The sequence below is a fragment of the Apus apus genome, chromosome 17 (genome assembly GCF_020740795.1).
Source record: "Apus apus isolate bApuApu2 chromosome 17, bApuApu2.pri.cur, whole genome shotgun sequence".
In the NCBI taxonomy this organism is placed as follows: domain Eukaryota; kingdom Metazoa; phylum Chordata; class Aves; order Apodiformes; family Apodidae; genus Apus; species Apus apus.
Window position 1 is genome coordinate 4,199,260 of NC_067298.1, and position 18,235 is coordinate 4,217,494.

The 18,235-nt window shown below is 46.8% G+C and overlaps 1 protein-coding gene across 2 annotated transcripts in view; it reads left to right on the forward strand.

Moving 5' to 3' along the window:
• The first annotated feature begins 14,450 nt into the window (after positions 1 to 14,450).
• Positions 14,451 to 18,235, forward strand: part of SEPTIN9 (septin 9) — a 130,417-nt gene continuing 126,632 nt past the window's right edge. The window contains exon 1 of one of the 2 annotated variants that reach the window (XM_051634536.1): positions 14,451 to 14,813. In XM_051634536.1, coding sequence (XP_051490496.1) covers positions 14,618 to 14,813 — 196 coding nt within the window. In that variant the 5' untranslated portion in view covers positions 14,451 to 14,617. The remainder of the gene's footprint in view (positions 14,814 to 18,235) is intronic. The other variant, XM_051634537.1, reaches the window with a different exon arrangement.

Genomic DNA, 18,235 nt, shown 5'->3' on the forward strand with positions numbered 1-18,235 from the left:
GAGGGTGGTATTTCCTCAGGAATTTGCCTACCAGTGTGCTGTAGGAGGAACAGGTTTGTAGGGAAATGTGCTCTAGAGGGAAGATAACCGTGGTTTATTTTCTTCTAACACGGTAGGGTTAGCCTTGTTCCTGCTTGACATTGCGGTGGTGGTGGGTGCTCTGGATCTGGGTGGACACCAGGACATGCTGCGTCTGAACTGCTGCTCACCTCTGAGCAGACCTTCTGCCTGGGGAACTGCAAAACTGCTTCATCTGACCAATGGCAATTATCCCAGGGTTTCCTCACATGGTCAAGACCCGTGTGAAGGCCCCTTCCCTTCTACATTTTCAGAAGTGCCAGGTATTGCCATGTCTCTGGTGGGTCCTGGTCATTGCTACAGCATACGTGTCTTTCATGTGTGAGGCGCAACTGCCTGCATTCCCACTGCACCACCTTGAAATGCTTGACAAGCACAGAGCAAAGGAAACTAACTGTTTCTGCCCCAGGCAGGGATTATGATTCCTGATAGGGTATGGAGTGTGGAGAGAAGAGCTGCCTTCAGAATAAGCACATCCTGTTCCTGCACATCACATCTTGCTTTCCCCAAGCCAGTCTCGCTTCCAGTGTACTGGTTCAGGGGTGTAAATCGCAGGAGTTGGGGGCAGTGGTGGCTCTGCTTCTGAATTCCAGCCCAGTTTTATCTGGAGAGAGAACACAGGTCAGTTTAAACAGCCCCTGAATCACAGCTTCTTGGGAAGAGATTTCTGCTCATCTCTGGAGGTGTTTCTTAAACCACGTCTGCTGCCATGAAGTATCCAGGAAGTGAGTGCCAAACATTGCAGCTCTAATACCACCATGGCCTGTCATCCTGTCACATCTCCCTGCCCTGCTCTCCAGCCTTGGTGCACATCTACTCTGTGCTGGGTCATTGCAGGTGATTCTTCAATACTGCTTTGGTCTAGCAAGTTTATCTCCATGCTTAGACTGGAGACATTTGTTGGCCCAGGAGCAGCATAAAAGTCTTCTGAAAATAATGGTCAGATATTCAGTTACATACAAGCTTTAGCTCCTTTATAGATGAACAAATGGTAAGAGTTGGATTCCTTAGGAAAAGGTGTGTAACATCAGTGACAGCCATTTACTTCCATCCATGTACCCAACCCAGTCTTGCCTTAAAGACTAAAGGCAGTGAAGGAGTTTGAGTTAGAAAAGTATTTTTGCCTGGTGTCTTTTTTTGCTATTTTCAGGACTTGGTGGTAACTCTACCATGCCTCAGACTCTGTGCCACAAAGTGTCCCTCACTGTGCCCTGTTCAGGGCATGCATTCATTTTGGAAGACAGCAAGTAGGGCAGCAAAGGCCCCTTGGTGTGCCCACAGCATTGGTCCTCCCCATGAATGAGGTTCATGTTAACTCTTGCCCTGCTCTGTGCCCTCTGCTGGTACAGACAGACATGGATTTGGGACTGGCTCCCTGAGTTGCTGTTGGGCTCCTCTGACTCTCAGTGGTGTCCTGGACCAGATGGTCTCTCAGCCCCTGGCAGGAGCAGCATGATGAGTCAAATCTCCAAAATTCCAGGCTTTGACAGAGAGTGCCAGATGCCTCACTGGATATGTAATCCCTGCACTGGAACCCGTGTGAGACAGTGCAAAGCAAATTTCTGCAGACTAAATACATGGTCAGGATGTGCTGGAAGTTGGCAGTGTAGCTGGCTGGGGTAGCCAGGGAGAGAGGAGAGACATGGGCGGCTTTCTCTCTTCATGTTGAGCTGGCTAATGCTTGGGGTCCTTTAGCAGACTTTAACATGATTTTGGAAGTGAAGAGCTGGAGGAGATTCAGCTACAGAAAGCTGGATGAAGGCTGAAGGGTGTCAAGTGCCTGGGAATTGTGAGAAGGGAACAGCAGCCAGCTTTGAGAGGGGATGAATTTGGGAGCAGATAATCTTTCCCAAGCAGTTCAGAACAGGGCCTTGGCACCTTCCTGTGCATCAGAAGAGGGTTGACTTCTGTGATCTGTTCCTTGATCCACAGCTCCTTTTTGATTCTTCCTGTGAGTTAAGCTACATGTTGGCAGCAGTTTCTCTGAGGCAACATTTGTATCCTTCTTAAAAGAACACAACTAAAATAAAGATCAGTTGTCTCACTTGTTTTATTGTAACTAATTGCTAATGTTGTTTCAGTGGGAAGAATTCTGTAAAGCTGAATTAGGGCTTTTTGTTTTTAATTTACTTATTTCACCTGATTTGCTCAGTGAAATTAGACTGGACTTATTTTTTCTGTTCAGAGTCACTTTCTGGCCCTTTGCCCAGAGCAGATCTCCAAGCTCTGAATCCAGTACTCAATGCTGATTAGAAGTGGGGCTAAACCTTACTGTAAAGCACTCTGCTTCAAATGAGACAGTTGTAATGATGACTGACACCTTTACTTTTGCTTTCATATATAATGGAAAATCCAACCTGATGGTTCTTTAAAACCTTAATTATTTGATTTTTTTGGGTCACTGGGCAGTTAGAGTTATGATTAAAAAAAATGAAAAAGAAAAGGAATAATTCTTTTTAGTGTTCTGAAGGCAAGTAACCACCTAAGCATCTTGGTTCTGCAACATTTGAGAAGAGAAGCATGAGGTGGGATGGGGTCTAAAGGTTGAAATGGCCTCTTCAGCTGAGCATCCTGCCTGCAGGCAGCAAAACACCTCCTCCGTGAGTCACAGGGGTTGTACCCAGCTTTTGCCTGTTCAGTGAAGAGAGAGTGCTTCAGCTCAAAGCTTGTTCATGAAAGAGACCTATGTTTGATCTCCTTTGTCCTCACCCTGGAGGTAGAGCCATATATCAATAGACCTTATTTTAGGGCTTCAAAGGTAACACACTGCTTCTGGAGTACAGCTCAGGCTGCCTAAGAAATTCCACTTTGCTTGCTAGGCATTCATCCCCCCTGGGAAAAGGCATGGAGGGCTCCCCACCCACTCAAATCCAGACCAGGTACATCAACTCCTCTGATAAGTGCTTTCTAGAAACAGGGATTGGGCAGGTCAGGCACCCTCTGCCTAGTGCAACAGGGACATGGACACAGCTGTGAATGCTCAACTGACAAACCCCAGTGATAGGCTTAAAACACCATGGGTCAGCTGGCATAAATCACCTCTTCTAGAGTCAGCAGAGCTGTGCAAGTTTACATCACCTGGGGCTTGAGTTCTCTGTTGATTTTCAAAGTTCCCCAAGGTGACCCTGTTCTGTCTCTGCTGCCAGCTGACCAAGATTGGTTTCTCAGGAGTGACTGCTATCTGAACATCAGTAGGTAAATAAGCTTCCTTTTGCTAGAGTTTGAGGGCACTGTCACCTTCTGTGCGATCAGCTCTTTTGAAGCCTTCCCTGCACCTTTGCAGATGGCACCTGAGGCCTAGAGGAACCTGTGAGATGGTAATGAGAGAGGGTTCCTATTGTACTGGGATGCATATGGCTCAGCAAGCAGGAAACCTGGAGTAGGCTGGGTAAGATGTGCTGTAGGTGAGCTGGAAATAGCATGGAGCTCGCAGAGTTTCTTGTATCACAGCTTTCATCAGGCTATCAGTCAGTTTATCTGTACCTCTATGTATCTGCTTGCTGGAACATATTGAGCAACTAGTTATAAATTATAAATTTTGCTGCTGTTGGCATTTCTGGTGTTGAAATCTTATGCTAGTGCTATTATTTTGCACAGGTTGATGCATGTTTGCATATAGAGTTTGGTCTCCCTCAGACACGTAAGTTAAGCTTCTGGAGAGGCACATCCTGTGTGTAAATACACACTGTGCTTAAAATGAATGTGTTTTTACAAGGTTATTTCCTTTTCATAAGTGAACAGGATCATACTTGCAGCCATAAATAATGTTATACCTTACTTTCTTGTTTGCAGTCTCCCCATACAGGACAGAAATAGTAAATAGATATCAGGTGTCATCCTCCTAAGTGGCCCAGGGTAACAAGGAGGGAGGTTTCAAAACCTTTGAAAAAATATAATGCTCTGTTCCTGTGATTTAAAAATAAATAATTCTACCTAACAAGAAAGGACAAAGCTATGGGGCTGACTGCCCACAGGACAATTCAGAATTGGAAAAAGCATAAGAGTTCTCCCAGGTTCAAGGGCACAAGATGCAATTTGCAGCTTTCAGGTATTCTGAACTGGCTGTATAAAGCTGCTGAATAACAGGAGTCCCTCTGCCCTCAGTGCTACAGTACCTAGACACACCATAAAGCAATTTCAGGTTCAGCAAATGGTTTGGGGTATACAATACACAGTTTGCTAATTTCTTTGCTATTTCAGCTGACATTGATGGGTCAAATCAGAAAAACTAGGAGGGCAGGAGGAAGCAGATTAAGTTCTTGGACTCCCTAGTCCCCCTTGGGTTTTGTTCCCATGGGCAAGTGTTGACGAATGTTCCCCATTTTGCTTCTTCACTGATTAAGAAACCAAAGCAAAGGACACAGGAGAAAAGGGTTAAAGGATTAGGAGATAGTCTTTGAACTGCCATGTGGCAAGGTAATGAGGCATGAATTATTAAAATGATTTCAATTATAACTGGCAGGCAATGCAAAAACGGTTTTTGCATTGGCTTTCTTCCTCTCTGTAAAAGGGCAGGTTTGCTTATGGTTTCTTGCAGGAGATACGCTCTTCCAGAAATGTTAGTTGTATAAACAGTGTAATTTGTCATTAGCCAATATGCTTTTGTGGTTAGCTAAGTTGAAGTGTCAATGAAATGGGCATGGCTCAGAAGCAAGACAGATTTGCTCCTTGGAAATCTATAGGAACAGATTAGTAGCATGTTGCTGAAGGGACATGGGGTTTGATACTTGAATCAGCATGATGGGCTAGGAGGTACTGGTCATATGCTGCTAGTAATAATTATTTTTTTTTAAATCCTTTGGTTTTACTGGAAGAAGCATTTTGTTTATATCATGTATTCTTTTGCTTGTGCATAGCTTGAAAGTAGTGACTTGAGAACTGCTTTGTTCACAGACTTGTAGACAGTGATCAAACTGATTTATGCTCAAGGACTGTAAAGACAGGCACCACACTGCTACCTGACTTTTCCATATTTCTCCATTTAAATGCCTATAGAAATCCACATATTATCGGGAATAGCTCCATCTGGTGACTGCTAAAAATTTTGCATGATGGCTTGTATTTTGGGCCAGAATGAACAACCTCAGGTCTGACTCCTTGGGAAAACTCATGTGGCCACAAAGACCAAGCAGCACGAGTGAGACTTCCAGTTTTTGCTACAGCAGGTGGCTGCAGGTATATCCTGGTGAGACCAGAATTGGATGAATGCTTCAGGAAGATTAATTTATCAAACAGATCTTATATTATTTTTTTTTTGCTATTCAATTGTCTGAGGGGTGGGTGGAACGAGAACTGAATCCATTGGAGCTCAGATCAGTGAGTAAATATTGAAATGTGAGGTATCCTGAAGCTGCATCTCAGCAGTATAGTTCAGCTGTTCCTTTCCACTTCTTTTCTCCCTGCCAAGGAAAGTGTCCATCCCCAGAATTCAGATGTGCTTCATTCAGAAAGGAGATGGCTCAAGGCCACTGTCAGATGAGTGTCTTTCTCGTTACTTTCTGTACTTTTTATCTTAATGGGGAAAGAAAAGCCACGGTAACAAACTAATATTTGCAGTTGATTTTGATACACACAGAACGACCTTATCAGAGGAGGAGCAGAACGCAGTGCTGGCTGCTAAATGGAACAGATTGAAGCTCTTCCCCGTTGCAGACAGTGACCACAGCGCCTGGCAGGGGCAGTGTTGGTGTATCCATCCACGGGGAAGCGTCTGATGGATGGGCCTGCCACGAGAGGGCAAGACAGCAACAAAAACCTGAGTGAAAATTAATCTGTCAGGCAGGGAAACAATTGCATGAAAGCAGCTGCCTTGCCAGAGCCCGGGAGGAGAGCGGGGCCGGGCCGGGCTGGCGGGGCAGGGCAGGAGTCCCCTCGGCGGGGCCATTGTTCACAGGCACTGCAGGCAGCGCTCGGCCCCGCTCCGCTCGGAAATAGGAGTTATGAAAATGTAACAACAGCAGGAAGGCTTTTGCGCTAGGTCTTATACAATATCCCTTTTATAGTTCCTGGTTTTTCCTCCTCTTTGGAGCAGGGTTGTTTTCCTTTGGCCATGGGTGAGATGAGGGTTTGTTCCTGCCATGACCCTGCCAGCAGGTGACCATTTCTCCAGCTACTCTGTAGAGTTTCCTTTCACAGCCTGTCTAGAAATGGAGGCCAGATCCCTCCTGGGGTGTCTGGATGACAACTGACTTTTTCCAATTTGTTCAGAGCAGCCTTGTCTCAGGAGCAGCAGAGAGGCACGGGGGGGATGAGGAGGGAGCAAGCATTCCTCGCAGCTACATTCACATAGTTCCTGGCACCAGCCAGCTCAGCAAGCTCCTCCTGAAACCACTCCAGACTCTGAAATCATTTCTATTAGGAAACCATCCATGCTCTAGCTAGAGCCCTAGCTGACTCTTTAAAACCCCCAAAAACCACAAAAATACTGACAGCAGTCAGGAGCCTCTGCTGCTGCCTGGCTTGTTTTGGCAGGGCCAAGGGTCTGGGCTGCAACAAGACCCAAGTCCTCTGTTGTTCTCAGGCAGTAATTTCCCAATACAATTTTGCACTTCCTGTCAGTTCATACACAGCTGGAATCAAACTCCATCTCTATTTTCTTGGTTGCCCTCAATGCTATCCTTGTCCCTTCCTCAGTAAGAAGGAAGGCAGCTTTGCACAGTGTGACTCTTAATTATTTAATTTATCACCAATGCTGCCATTACAGGAACTGCCTGCAAAGTGAGAGTGTCAATGCTGAAAAGCTGCCAGAGTTTGTAAATCTTATGATATTTTCAAGAAATACGTAAGATTAAAAAAAACTCTACCCTGTTCAGGCACTAAGGTGCTTCCCCAGCAGCAAGCCTGGGACTGTCCATAGTGGGGGCTTGGAAGATCTGGCCAGGAAAGTCTCTTACTACCCTTGGCTTGGAGATTTGCTTCCTCCACCCTCCCTCCCAAGCCTGTTTTTGAGTCCCTCTTTGAGGTGAGTATGTCAGCTCGATCATGCTGTTACCTGCTGAACTGCAGCAGGCTTGTTCCAGTGTTTAAATTGCCTCTTTGCTTGTCTCTCAAGTGATGATTCATTTTGATTGATCTGCTTTGAGCTGGGTGTGAGGGCAGCCCTGACTGTGTCATTACTGGCACTGCTAAGCTTTGGATGAAGCTGATTTTTTACCTTTTAAAGCCACTGCCTGTTGCATTTCTTTTACTTGTTAGATTTGCTCCTTTTGCTGTCAATGGGAGTATTCCCTGGGCCTTTCTGGAGCTTTCCCAAAGGTATTTGTACTCAACTAATTTGGAAATCCTAGACTTTTAGGCTTAGGGTTTGTTCAGAAATTAATTTATTTGAAACAAATTGGTTTGAGGAGGCTGGTCTGTCTACTGCCCTAAGTCTTGTGCAGGTATTTTAGTTGCTGCTAATTGTTTGCAAAATAATACCTTTAATTTCTGAAGTAAATTATATAGATGGACAATCAAGAACAATGTGAAACAAAGCTGTGCCAGTGTAAAGAAAAGAGAAAATAACAGTGGAATTATGCCCTTAGCAAGCAAGACGGAGACAAAAATGATGGCTAAAGCTGGATGATAGTATATCACAGATAAACCTGCATCAGTTTCCAGGAATACTTGGTTATACATATAGTAATAGTCTATAACTCTCTACCTGGGTTAAACCAGCTACTTTCTGTAGCCTTTTTGTGTCTCAGTTTCCCCACCTGTAAAGTTGGATAATAGTAATTTCCTCCCAGAAGGGCTGCCAGTGCTGACTAGGAGCTGTACTGTGTTAGAGCATTAAGGAAACAGTGGCTATTATTAATAACTCCTCATATTTTTTCAACATTCTCCATAAATAAATGCTGTTTGTTTTGGTTTTTAAAACTTGGAATTGATGGCTGGACCAAATTATAGCTGGAAGCTGAGAGGTATAAGAAAAGACATCCAAAATGCTGCTCAGTTTGCTCAGTGCAGGACAGAACTGCTGAGGCTGCATCTCTTGTGGCTCTTGAGCCTGATGCCAACACACAGAATTCCCTCCTTACAGCTTTTCCATTTCACGTGCCAAGTATCCAGCTCTTCAGTCTGTTATAAATCTTCCCTAATTCTGTAATTGCTTTGGTAGTGATTATAGGCAGACTCTTGTTGATCCTCCTGTGGTTTTCCTTTATCCACATTTTCTGTGGGTTTTTTTTATTGTTGCTGATTCTTTCTTCCAGTTCCTTGCTCCCCTTTTCCAGTTCTAGCAGGCCCCATGGCTCCAGTCCAGTGTCTTCCCTCCGAGCAACAGACAGAGCCCCCTCTGCATCTGGATCTGCCTTTCCATTAAAAGCTGTCAAGGGGAAGGGACACCTTGTGCCTTTTACATGCTTGCAAATACAGGAAGCAAACATGTAAGTTCATGCATTTAAGAATGTGCTCTGAATCACACTTGCAGGACCAGGAGTTGCATTCAGATTTGGAAATGGTGTCAGGCAGACAGGCACACTTCACCATGATTGTGCAGTTCCCTGACTACCCCTGGATGTCTCTAAACACAAACAGTTATAATGGCAGAGAAATAATCATGCCTGATGGTTTACTTGGCACATGCTCAAGTCTGCAGCCAGATGGGTTGCTGCTGCTCAGGAGGGGTTGGAATAGGTGGCATTTGGTCCCTCTCCTCTGCAGCAGCTTAGTTCCACATTTTCTGTGCCTCCCTCCAGTGCAGCAGGACCAGTTCAGAGCTCCAGCACTCTGCCTCCATTCTGCATTTTCTCCTTCCTCAGAGATGTGTGTTAACTTCTCTAAATTACAGTTGTGAAGCTGTACCTGATAACCCAGCTTAACCAAGGAGAGGCACTGGGGTAAACCTTGCCCTGGGTTATGTATGGTACTTGGATAACAAACAGTGATATTCTTGTTTGGTGGTGAGTGAGATCCAGATCTCTCCTGTACCACTTTAGAAGAATGTGATTGATACAAAACTATAGTTGTTGCTTAATTCCTGTAGTTTCAACAGAACTTGGACCTTAAAGGCCATAAAACAGGGTTGTATATTGGCGAAAAAAGGATTAAGCTTTGAGGGGTTTGAGAGTTTGACTTTGACCTGCTTTTGTTTTTCAAACTTCCAACTAGTCTCAGAAGTGCTCAGCTGGCATTTCTGAAAGCAGCCCAGGGATTTTACCCTTCTTAAGAGGAGGTATTCATGTGGGTCAGCTCGTGAAGCACCTTCAACAGTTTTGTTTTCAGAGACTGAGGCTATTCAAAACAGAAAACACTTATGACCCTTCATTCAGACTTCTCTTACATTCAGGAATTTTCCTTGTATTGAATAGGCATTGACTACTGCCTTTATTTTTTATTTGTCTGTTAATACGCTCTTCAGTTTTAATGTCCCATTGAAGTGTTCCCTTCACTAACCATGGAAGAGGCTGTTCTATGAAAATTGCCATCTGGTGTACCTTGGCATTGAGCACATGTTACCTTGCTTGGTAAGGAAATTCTGCCTTGAATAATTGGACATTCTTCCTGACTCCTCATAATTAAGGCAAGAGAAAAGAACAAAACCTGCTGATTTAATATGAACAATTGTTTCATTAAGTTACTTGCTTCCCCACCATAACCATCAGCCCAGAGAAGAGAACAGCATGGCCATCAGGCCATATATGACAATACTGTAATGCTGTGGGTCTTTGGTGCTTTGTCAGATGAAATCACAGGGAGTGGGGTTGGGAAACACACTGCTAAAGTATTTTCTTTTTAACCATATGGCCCTAAGACCACAGAGTCTGGCTGTTGCTGACTGTGCTGTTTCCTAACCCAGTGAATCAGTCCTTGGAAAAAACAGAGGGCTAATGCATGAGGCTTTGGATCAACAGAGATGCCTTGCCTGACCATCAGGAATTGATGCTGAAAGGCTGAACATCTGTGTTCTACTGTGGAGCAGGGAAGGGTTGAGCTGCATGACATCCTGGCTGCTGGCAATAAAGTGGTTCAGAGCTCTCGAATGGTAAATCTTGGCTGTGGTCCTTGGTGGTGGCTTGTGTCACTGCCTTTGCATTTAGTCTTCCTGGGCTTGGCAAGCAAGTTCACACATGCATTGGAGTGCAGAAGGACTCGCTGGTGAGCACACTGTCCCCAGTGACACTGGGGACAGGCAGGTGGGCCTTGTTCACTTCTGCAGTTACATGGACTTAACTGAGACAGCTGTAATTTTAAGTAGGAGGCTCCCCACTCCCTATCCATGTGGATCTGAGCTCCTCTAGTGCTCATCTGGCTGTCCCATCTCCATGATTCAGTGTTTTTGTTGCTCATGAATAACAAGGCACCCCAAATGCTCTTAAATTCTTTCCTCCTGCACTTAAATTATCCTGTCCCTTACTGCCAGCTTGAGAGCCAAAGGCTGCTGAATGGGAGTGCTGCAGGATTTATACATGCCTACTGACAAAGTCAGGGCTTGGAGGCTCCTTGGATGTGAATTCTGTTGAATGATGTGCTGGGGGAAGCAGTTCCAGGTCACTGCTGATCAGGCCTCCAGACCTGTGCATGCTGTGCTCTGCAAAGCCTGTGTTACCCAGGAATGCTATCAGAAGCTTTGATCATCACACTGATTTCTATCTCCCTCTACAAAATCTGGGCAGGTATGTTTTTTATAAGAGACTGGCTCCACTGAGCTCAGAGCTGACAAGCCAGATATTGCTGCAGCTGTGAAGGTAGTAACAAGTTAGCCCTGAGTTTTAATCCCAGCCTGGGCAACCCTTTTTCAGAACCATTAAAAATAAAATCCTGTGTTTTATTTTTTTTATTTATGTTTTTAATAGAATAATGATGAACTTAGTTAATCCTTGAAATACCCTGGTTACTTAACCATGGGACAAGGAGCATATTGTGTGAGTGAGCACTCTGATAATGCTGCAGGGCAAAGGGAGAGCTATCAGAGGTGCCCAAATAATACTTTAATTTCCTCAAGAAAGTGGCAGAAAGGAGGATAGATCCTACCAGTGCTGCAAGTGTCTAGTGCAGCAGCACTGAAAAGATGCCCCTCATGCCTGGGTGATAGTAGGTTCTGGGAAGTGAGGACATCCCTTTCCTGGCCAAAAGCCACAAGATCTCCTCTTCTATGGGGTCTCCTTCCCCTCCTGCTTCCTATCCCTTAAATTCAGACGCTCTCTGAGCTGAATTTTGCAGGGCTTTTCTAGCAATATCTCTGAGCAGGCAGCAGTGCCACTGGTTTGGCAGCTGCATCCCTGTGCTGAGCAGGGTGGAGAGTTTTGCATCTTCTCCCCAGCCTTACAGCCTCAAAAGAGTGATTGATCAGGAAAAAGGAACTTGGAGGTAAAACATAAATCATATGTAAAACAACCAGAGCTGAAGAGGGAGATGTGTGTGGTTTATAGTCCTGACACCTGAGTTCCCACCTCTAAATCAGTCAGAGAAACTGTTCCCCAAAGAGGAGGCTCAGGCCTGCTGTGCTGCTCACTGGCAGGTCTTTGCAGTATAAATTCCAGTTTATCCTTATTGCTGGTCACCTGGGGAGCTCTGCTCTCTGCTATAACAGCAGCTTTTTCCTATCAGGCAATGTCTTGGAGCCCCAGGGCAGCACTGAGTAATGTACAGCCTCCCCACACCTCTCCCTGGGAAAATCCAACCTTCGTCCCCTTTTGCAAGATGAGAAACTTGGTCTGAGAGGTTGAACGAGTCAGAGAAATACAATTGCACAGCTCTGCATACCCTAATGTCTAGCTTTTTTTGCCAGTCCATCAGAGTGTAGTTTTTTTTCCTTTGGAGGCTCCTCCTTTCTGTGTTTCTATCCTTCCCTCCTCCCTGCAGTATGTATTACTTGGTGCTGTTGCCTCCCCCAGTCTCTCTCTCACCTTGATCCTTTCTTGGGCCTCTGGCTCCCTGCCCCAGCTCACCACATGTGGTGGTGCTTGTCTTTCTTGCTCTGATGGTTGCATTATGCTTAGTTTGGGAGATTGTTTATCCTTGTGCAGGCCCCCCATGTGCAGAGGAATGGGCTTGTTTGGAGGATCCTGGGGGAGAGAGAGCACATACCACGTGCAGGCGATGCCTTTCATGCCTGCCATGGAACTGTAACACGTGTTGCAGGCTAAGCTGTGAAGAACCAGCTGCTGAGGGCATGTATCTGGGCCAGGCTCAGCAGCTGCTGCAGGAGTTGCAGCATCTGCAGCCTCAGTGGGTGCAGGTGTCCCTGGGCTAGAGGAGCTTGAAAAAGATCATTGTTGTGAGGGTGGAGTTGGGCATTGTGAGATGGAGACAGGTGAAGTCAGTGTGGCCTCTCAAGAAGCACCTCTGCCAGCACTGCACTGGTGTGAGAATGCTGGGGGGATGCACTTGGCAGAGGGGATGTCCCAGGCTGGTGCAGGATGGGTGCATAGGGCAGGTCACATCCCAGCTGCTCTGGCAGGGCTGGATGTGAGGCTCACACAGTGCCTGCCTGTGCCGTGGCTGGGCTGAGCCTGCCGTCTGGTTCCCTCACTAATCTTACGTAAGAGCTGGGGTGGGGGGGTGTGTGGGAAACTATAAATGACTTATCTTGTGGGCTCTGCATTGTATTAAACATTAACCTGCATGTCTGAGCCAAGCGACTGATTCTCGTGGTAATTCTGAGGCCAGGCAGCCAAAGAAAAGGATTCTTTGTCCAACAGTATTTCAGAAGAAAATCCCTTCAGCCATTTTTCTGTCTCATCGTGTTTGTTTGGCCCTGTGGTAGAAGCCAGCTCCACAATTTGCTGTTTGTATTTGTTCAGTCAAGCTGATCAGATGGCTGTGCCCCAGCCATGGCTCTGACCAAGCTGCTCACCAGCAGCCCCGCATCAGGATGGGCACACTTTGCACACACCATCACACACACACACACACACACACATGTGGAACCAGACATTCAATTGCACGCATGTGCACACATAATCACACACTTAATCAGGCACATATGGACATATACCCTTATGTGAGAAGAACAGTTGTCTTTTGATCTGTACAGTGTATCCCCGTGAGGACTGAGTATTAAAAGTAGTCGTGCCCATCAGAAAGATGCAGAGCAAGGGCATAAATGTTCAAGAGTAGGTTCTGCTCCCGTCTTTGCCCTTACTTGGTGTACAAGGTGGGGCAAGTAATTTTGCTATTGTTTCTCCTCCATAAATTGTGACTAATGATTTCAAAAGAACCTTCAGAGAGAGTAATATATTGTTACTGTGGGCTTAGATGCATATTTACTTAAAGCAACAAAGCTTTGGTGGTTCAGAGGTTTTCTTGGTGATGGAGTTTTTTTGCCAGTGTCTCCCTGTTAGAGGATCACAGCATAACAGGATCACACTGTAGTTGTGCAGCAGTGGGTAGAGCTGCTGCTGCTACAAACCTGGGAAGGTGTGAGTGCTCATGAGCTGTTTCACTGCAAAGTCGGGCTGCTTAGCTCTGAATCCCCTAGAGATTTCAGGTAACTCTTCAAATTTTGCACAAAATGCCTGAGAGGCTCAGAGAATACTTTTTTAAAGATCTATTATAGGTTGTAATCTATGGCTGAGAAATGGTAACAAATACTGATGGGACTGCACCACCTTAAACCAGGTCATCTACTCTTCCTCTCTCCCTGTGCAATGCCAGGGCTGGGTCTGGAAGGCAGAACAGTGTTTCTCCTGCTGTGGAAAAGTCTCAAACCGAACAGAAAGCCCTTCCTGCTGAAATCATGCCTTTGAGCTGGTGGAGTTTTCTCATGTGGATGAGACTTGTGCACTGCACCTTTGTGTGGGTGACTCAGCCAAGCAGGCTGTGGAAACCTTGCCAGTGATCGGCCCAGTCCTTCCTCCAGTAGTTCGGGCTCCTGCACTTCGCTGTGCCTTCAGTCAGCTCTTCTTAATGTGCTTTCTTCCTCTGTGTGTTCATGATGCCCCCAGCCCATTGCGTTTGGATAAGCAGCTGTCCAGTGTGTTTCACAAGTAGCGATCGAGAGCACGTCAGCTCTCGGGACAGACCCATGTGCTGTGACACGTAAGGAATAACACAACGGAGCCTCTTCTCCCCCAGTGAGCTGGGGGAGAGGCCAGATCCCTGTGTTTTGAGGAGCTGGTTATGGGTACCTGGCTCTCTGCATCCCCACAGGCAGTGAGAAACCATTCGCACGTTGCTCTCCCCGTGTTCTAAGCCCACAGCAGCATTTTGCTCAACTTACAGCCTGGAACGAGTCCTTTACGTGTGGGTTTGAAGAGGAAAGGGGTGTTAGCCCCGCGGAGCGCTGCCGGGCCAGTAACGCACTCTGGACTCCCAACTGCCTGACTTGAGAGCGGCGCTGAGCCGAGCTGCTCCGGCAGCGAAGGGCTGGTTCAAAGCCATGGGGTGAGCCAGGCCGGAGGCATGAAATTCCTTCCCTTCCCTTTGCTGCACCAGCTAAATACACCAGGTTTTCCAGGGCTGGGAGTTTGCAGGAGTAATCCCCAGGGACTGTTTATTTTCCCAAGGGATAACATACAGCCGCTGGGAAGTCTGAGCCCTGCTCTACCCCTGCGGATGCCAGGAGAGTTGGAACAGCCCATAACTGAGGGAGATTAGGAAAGGTGTGTGCTAATTAATGGGAGCGCTGGGCTGCCCCTCGGCTGGAGCCGCACGCGTGGATGTGGTGGTGGAATACGCGTCCCCTCCCCGGCCCTGCCCGCACCCACAAAAGGCTCCCGCCCGCGGCACAGCACCCCAGGGACCCAGCGCCCCAGCACCTCGCTCCCATGCCACAGCTCCAAGAGACGGCATGAAGAAATCCTCGTACTCAGGTGAGCAAGCGGCTGCCCCGCTGCCTCTCTCCCTTTGTACGGGGAAAAGAAAAGGCTTTAACAACTCGCCCTAAGTACAACTTGTGTAAACCGTTCTTCCTCCAAGCGGCTCTGTAGTCGAGTGAGCAGCTGTTTCACTGCGTATAAGCAAAGCCTGTTGATTAGTGGAAGGCTTACAAAGCAAAACAAATCTAGGGAGGCAGCTTGTTCCAGGCAAAGCTCGGTGTTGGTGGCACGGAGCACTTGTGCCAGCACAGGGTGAGCTGGAGGGCTGAGAAGCAGCTTGAAATTAAAACGGGATGTTGGCTTTGTGTGTGACATGGGCTGCCTTTGGGGCTGGAGGGGTTTCCAGATGAGGGGTGGAAGATCTGGGTTCCCCTAATGCTGCAGGACTCTTTTTTTCCCTGTTACCCATTCCAGCTTTCCTGGTTGTCTCCTGCAGGCTGAGGGCTCTGTGCCCTCTTCTGTCACAGGCTCCTTCCTCCCCAGCTGACACAGGAGCAAGCAACTCTGACTGATAAAATTTCTCTGTGCCTCTGAAATCCTTCCAGTGGTCCTAAGAAGTGGCTGGCACATGACAGACCAGACACTTTTCCTACAAAAGGTCCAATGCTCACCTCAGGAGGCTCAGATGCCCCTGGCAGCTCGTCCAAGTGCAGGACTTGGCTCCACAGCTGATTTCTGCTCAGCTGCAGCTACCAACCTTATGCTCTGTTAGCCTCATTCTGCCCTGCTTCACCCTGGCTGCCACAGAGACATGATGTCACTGTCCTTTCCTTGTGTTCTACCCTGCTTCACTCTGGCTGCCACAGGGACACGATGTCACTGTCCTTTCCTCCTTCAGATGTCCTGAGTCCCAGGTCTGGCTGCACCGCAGGGTGTTTGGGGAGCTGCTCTGCTGTGAGTCACCCGAGCTGTGCCACAGCCAGCTGGACTCTGCCCGAGCTCATAAGCCACAGGAGCTGGGGGTTTGTCATCACTTGGAAAATTCCTTGGATGATGCCCACTACCTGTTGATTGTTAAAATTAATTGGTAATCTTTCCCTCTTCCACATTTCTCTCATTAGTGTCACTAAATGTACTGCCAGGGAGGTCTGTATGCCGGGAACCTGAGGAAGCCTAAGCGTGATTATTAGCATATTGTAATGGATTCAAGTGGGTATTAATGGTTGTGTGTAGGAAAATGTTATTTGTACAGCACTCCTGAGGTGCAGGTAGTGGCTTAAGATGCCTTGGAGCAGACAGGAGCAGTACAAGATGGGTCTGGAGATAACTAGCTGTCATATAATAAAGCTGTCACTATTTTGTGACCTGATACTGTGACTTCTTGCAGATGAGGCCAAGTGGTCCTTAATTGCTTTGCTTACTTTGGGTTGATTGTGCTGGAGGGAAGCTGTGGCACTGCAGAGGCCCTTGGTCAGTGTCTGAACCCACCATCGCTTGGTGTCCTGACTGCGGTTGGTTGACATCTAGTCAGTATCTTTGATTCCAAAGGGATTGCAACTGTATTTTGGAAACACTGTTTGCTTTGAGATTTTCCTTGGTACTGTGTGGCTATTTAAGGAAAAGGAAGGCAAGAATTACACTAGACAGGTTACAATACAGTGAAGCAAGAGGATAATTGCACTGTAACTGCCACTGATCTCACAGGCAGATCTGAGCAGCTCTTACTGCATGTTGCCCAGTCTCTGGTTTTGGTGGTGCAGCTCCTGGCCCTGCAGTGCTGGGCCCTTACCTCGTGCTGATGCATCAGGCAGAAAGGCATTTAGTGAGTCACCCACCACCCTGTGGGGTGCCTCTGGAGAGCTGCCATCTCTGTGTGGGACAGAGCCAGCTCTCACTGTCCTTTAAACCTGGTGGTTTTACAAATTGGGGAACAGCAATGATGACTTGCTTTGGGGAATTTCACTGAGGATCCAGGTTACTTCTCCAAGTCATGAGTCAGATGTACAGTGTTGCAGAGCCTCTGAGCTTTCTACTGCCAGAGAAACTGGTGAGGTGACAAAGTGACTTCTGAGCTTCCCAAGCACATTGCTGACAACCCCTGAAAGGCTGGAAATGCGATTCCTGGCTGACAGTCTCCCCAAAATGATGACAAAAGGAAACAATAAGCATCTTCTAAACACTTTTTGAGGTTAGGGAGCCTTGCTGGCCTTATTTGCTCTTCTCCAGTGTGTACTGGATCTGTTAGTGGGCTGTGTCCTGTTGAACCCAACTGGAGGATCTCACTTGACTTCATGGGGCTGAAGCTCCAGCTCCATCCTTCTCTGTGAACACTGCAATGCTGTGGTCTTGCTCTCCTGTTAGCCGGCTGCTCCCCACCCCAGGTTAGATTTACCTTTCCTGAAGTACATAAGGGGAAATCACTACCCATCTGCTATGACTTTTGAGCACATGCCACGTAGGTGTGGTTGGGATAAAGAGTTTTTCTTCAGACGTTTTACCTCTTACCAGCAGAGAGAGGCACAGACCTTTGTGCTGTAGCCTCGGGCATGTGCAGCTCAGCCTGGTAGTGCTTTTTATTCCTGGAACTTCCTGGCAACAGCAGGAGGAGGAGGAGGGGAGAGGGTGAAAAGGGAATTTTGCATGACAGGATAAAAATGAGCAATAACAGCTATTGAAGCCAGCTCTTATATGTTTACTTTAGGGATGTCTGTTATTTCAGATGCTTAAGGAAAGGAGAGGTTTTTTCTGAGATGTTTTACTTGACCTGAAATACTATTTCTTAAAGGGTTTTTTTTATTCTCATTTTCCATTACTCAAGTACAATTGCATCTCCAAAGCAGCAATACACAAGATTCATGAAGACATGTGATGAGTTATAGGTATTTCAAGGATGGTGCAAATTGCTTTGGCCAAGGACTATTTGCCGTTTCAGGTTTATATAAGATGTTGGCATGCACTGAAATCAGTGTTGCCCTAATTGCAGTACCTCCAGAATTATCCATAGTGGTTGTGTGTGACCCACCCTTACCTAAACTATGGACTTCTAATTTATTGCTTGGGCATGTAGGGAGAAGTAACTCCTGATATATGAGCTAAAGCCATAGGAACAAATGGATGAGAAACAGCACTGGGACCTGATCCTCTCGTTAGGATTTGGGAACAATTTTATTGCCAAATCGTGGCGTGCAAAATGATTCCCTATAAAATGTGGTGAATAGTCTGTAGGTCAAATTGGAGTTGTTGGCATTATCAAGACTGAGAAGAGCTCAGTTCCCTGATGGGTTGGCTTGTAGTGTCCCAGGATCTGCTCCTGCCCCAGACCCATCATCTTGCTTTGGTGCTGATACGGCACAGCCTCTGGCAGATGCTGACCACCCGTGGCTGTGGGGTAGGTTACAGGTGACAGCAGCACTTGCAGATGGTAGGAGAGGGCAAACTGGGTTTGTGCCCTGCCAAAGGGCTCCCTGTTTGTGCTC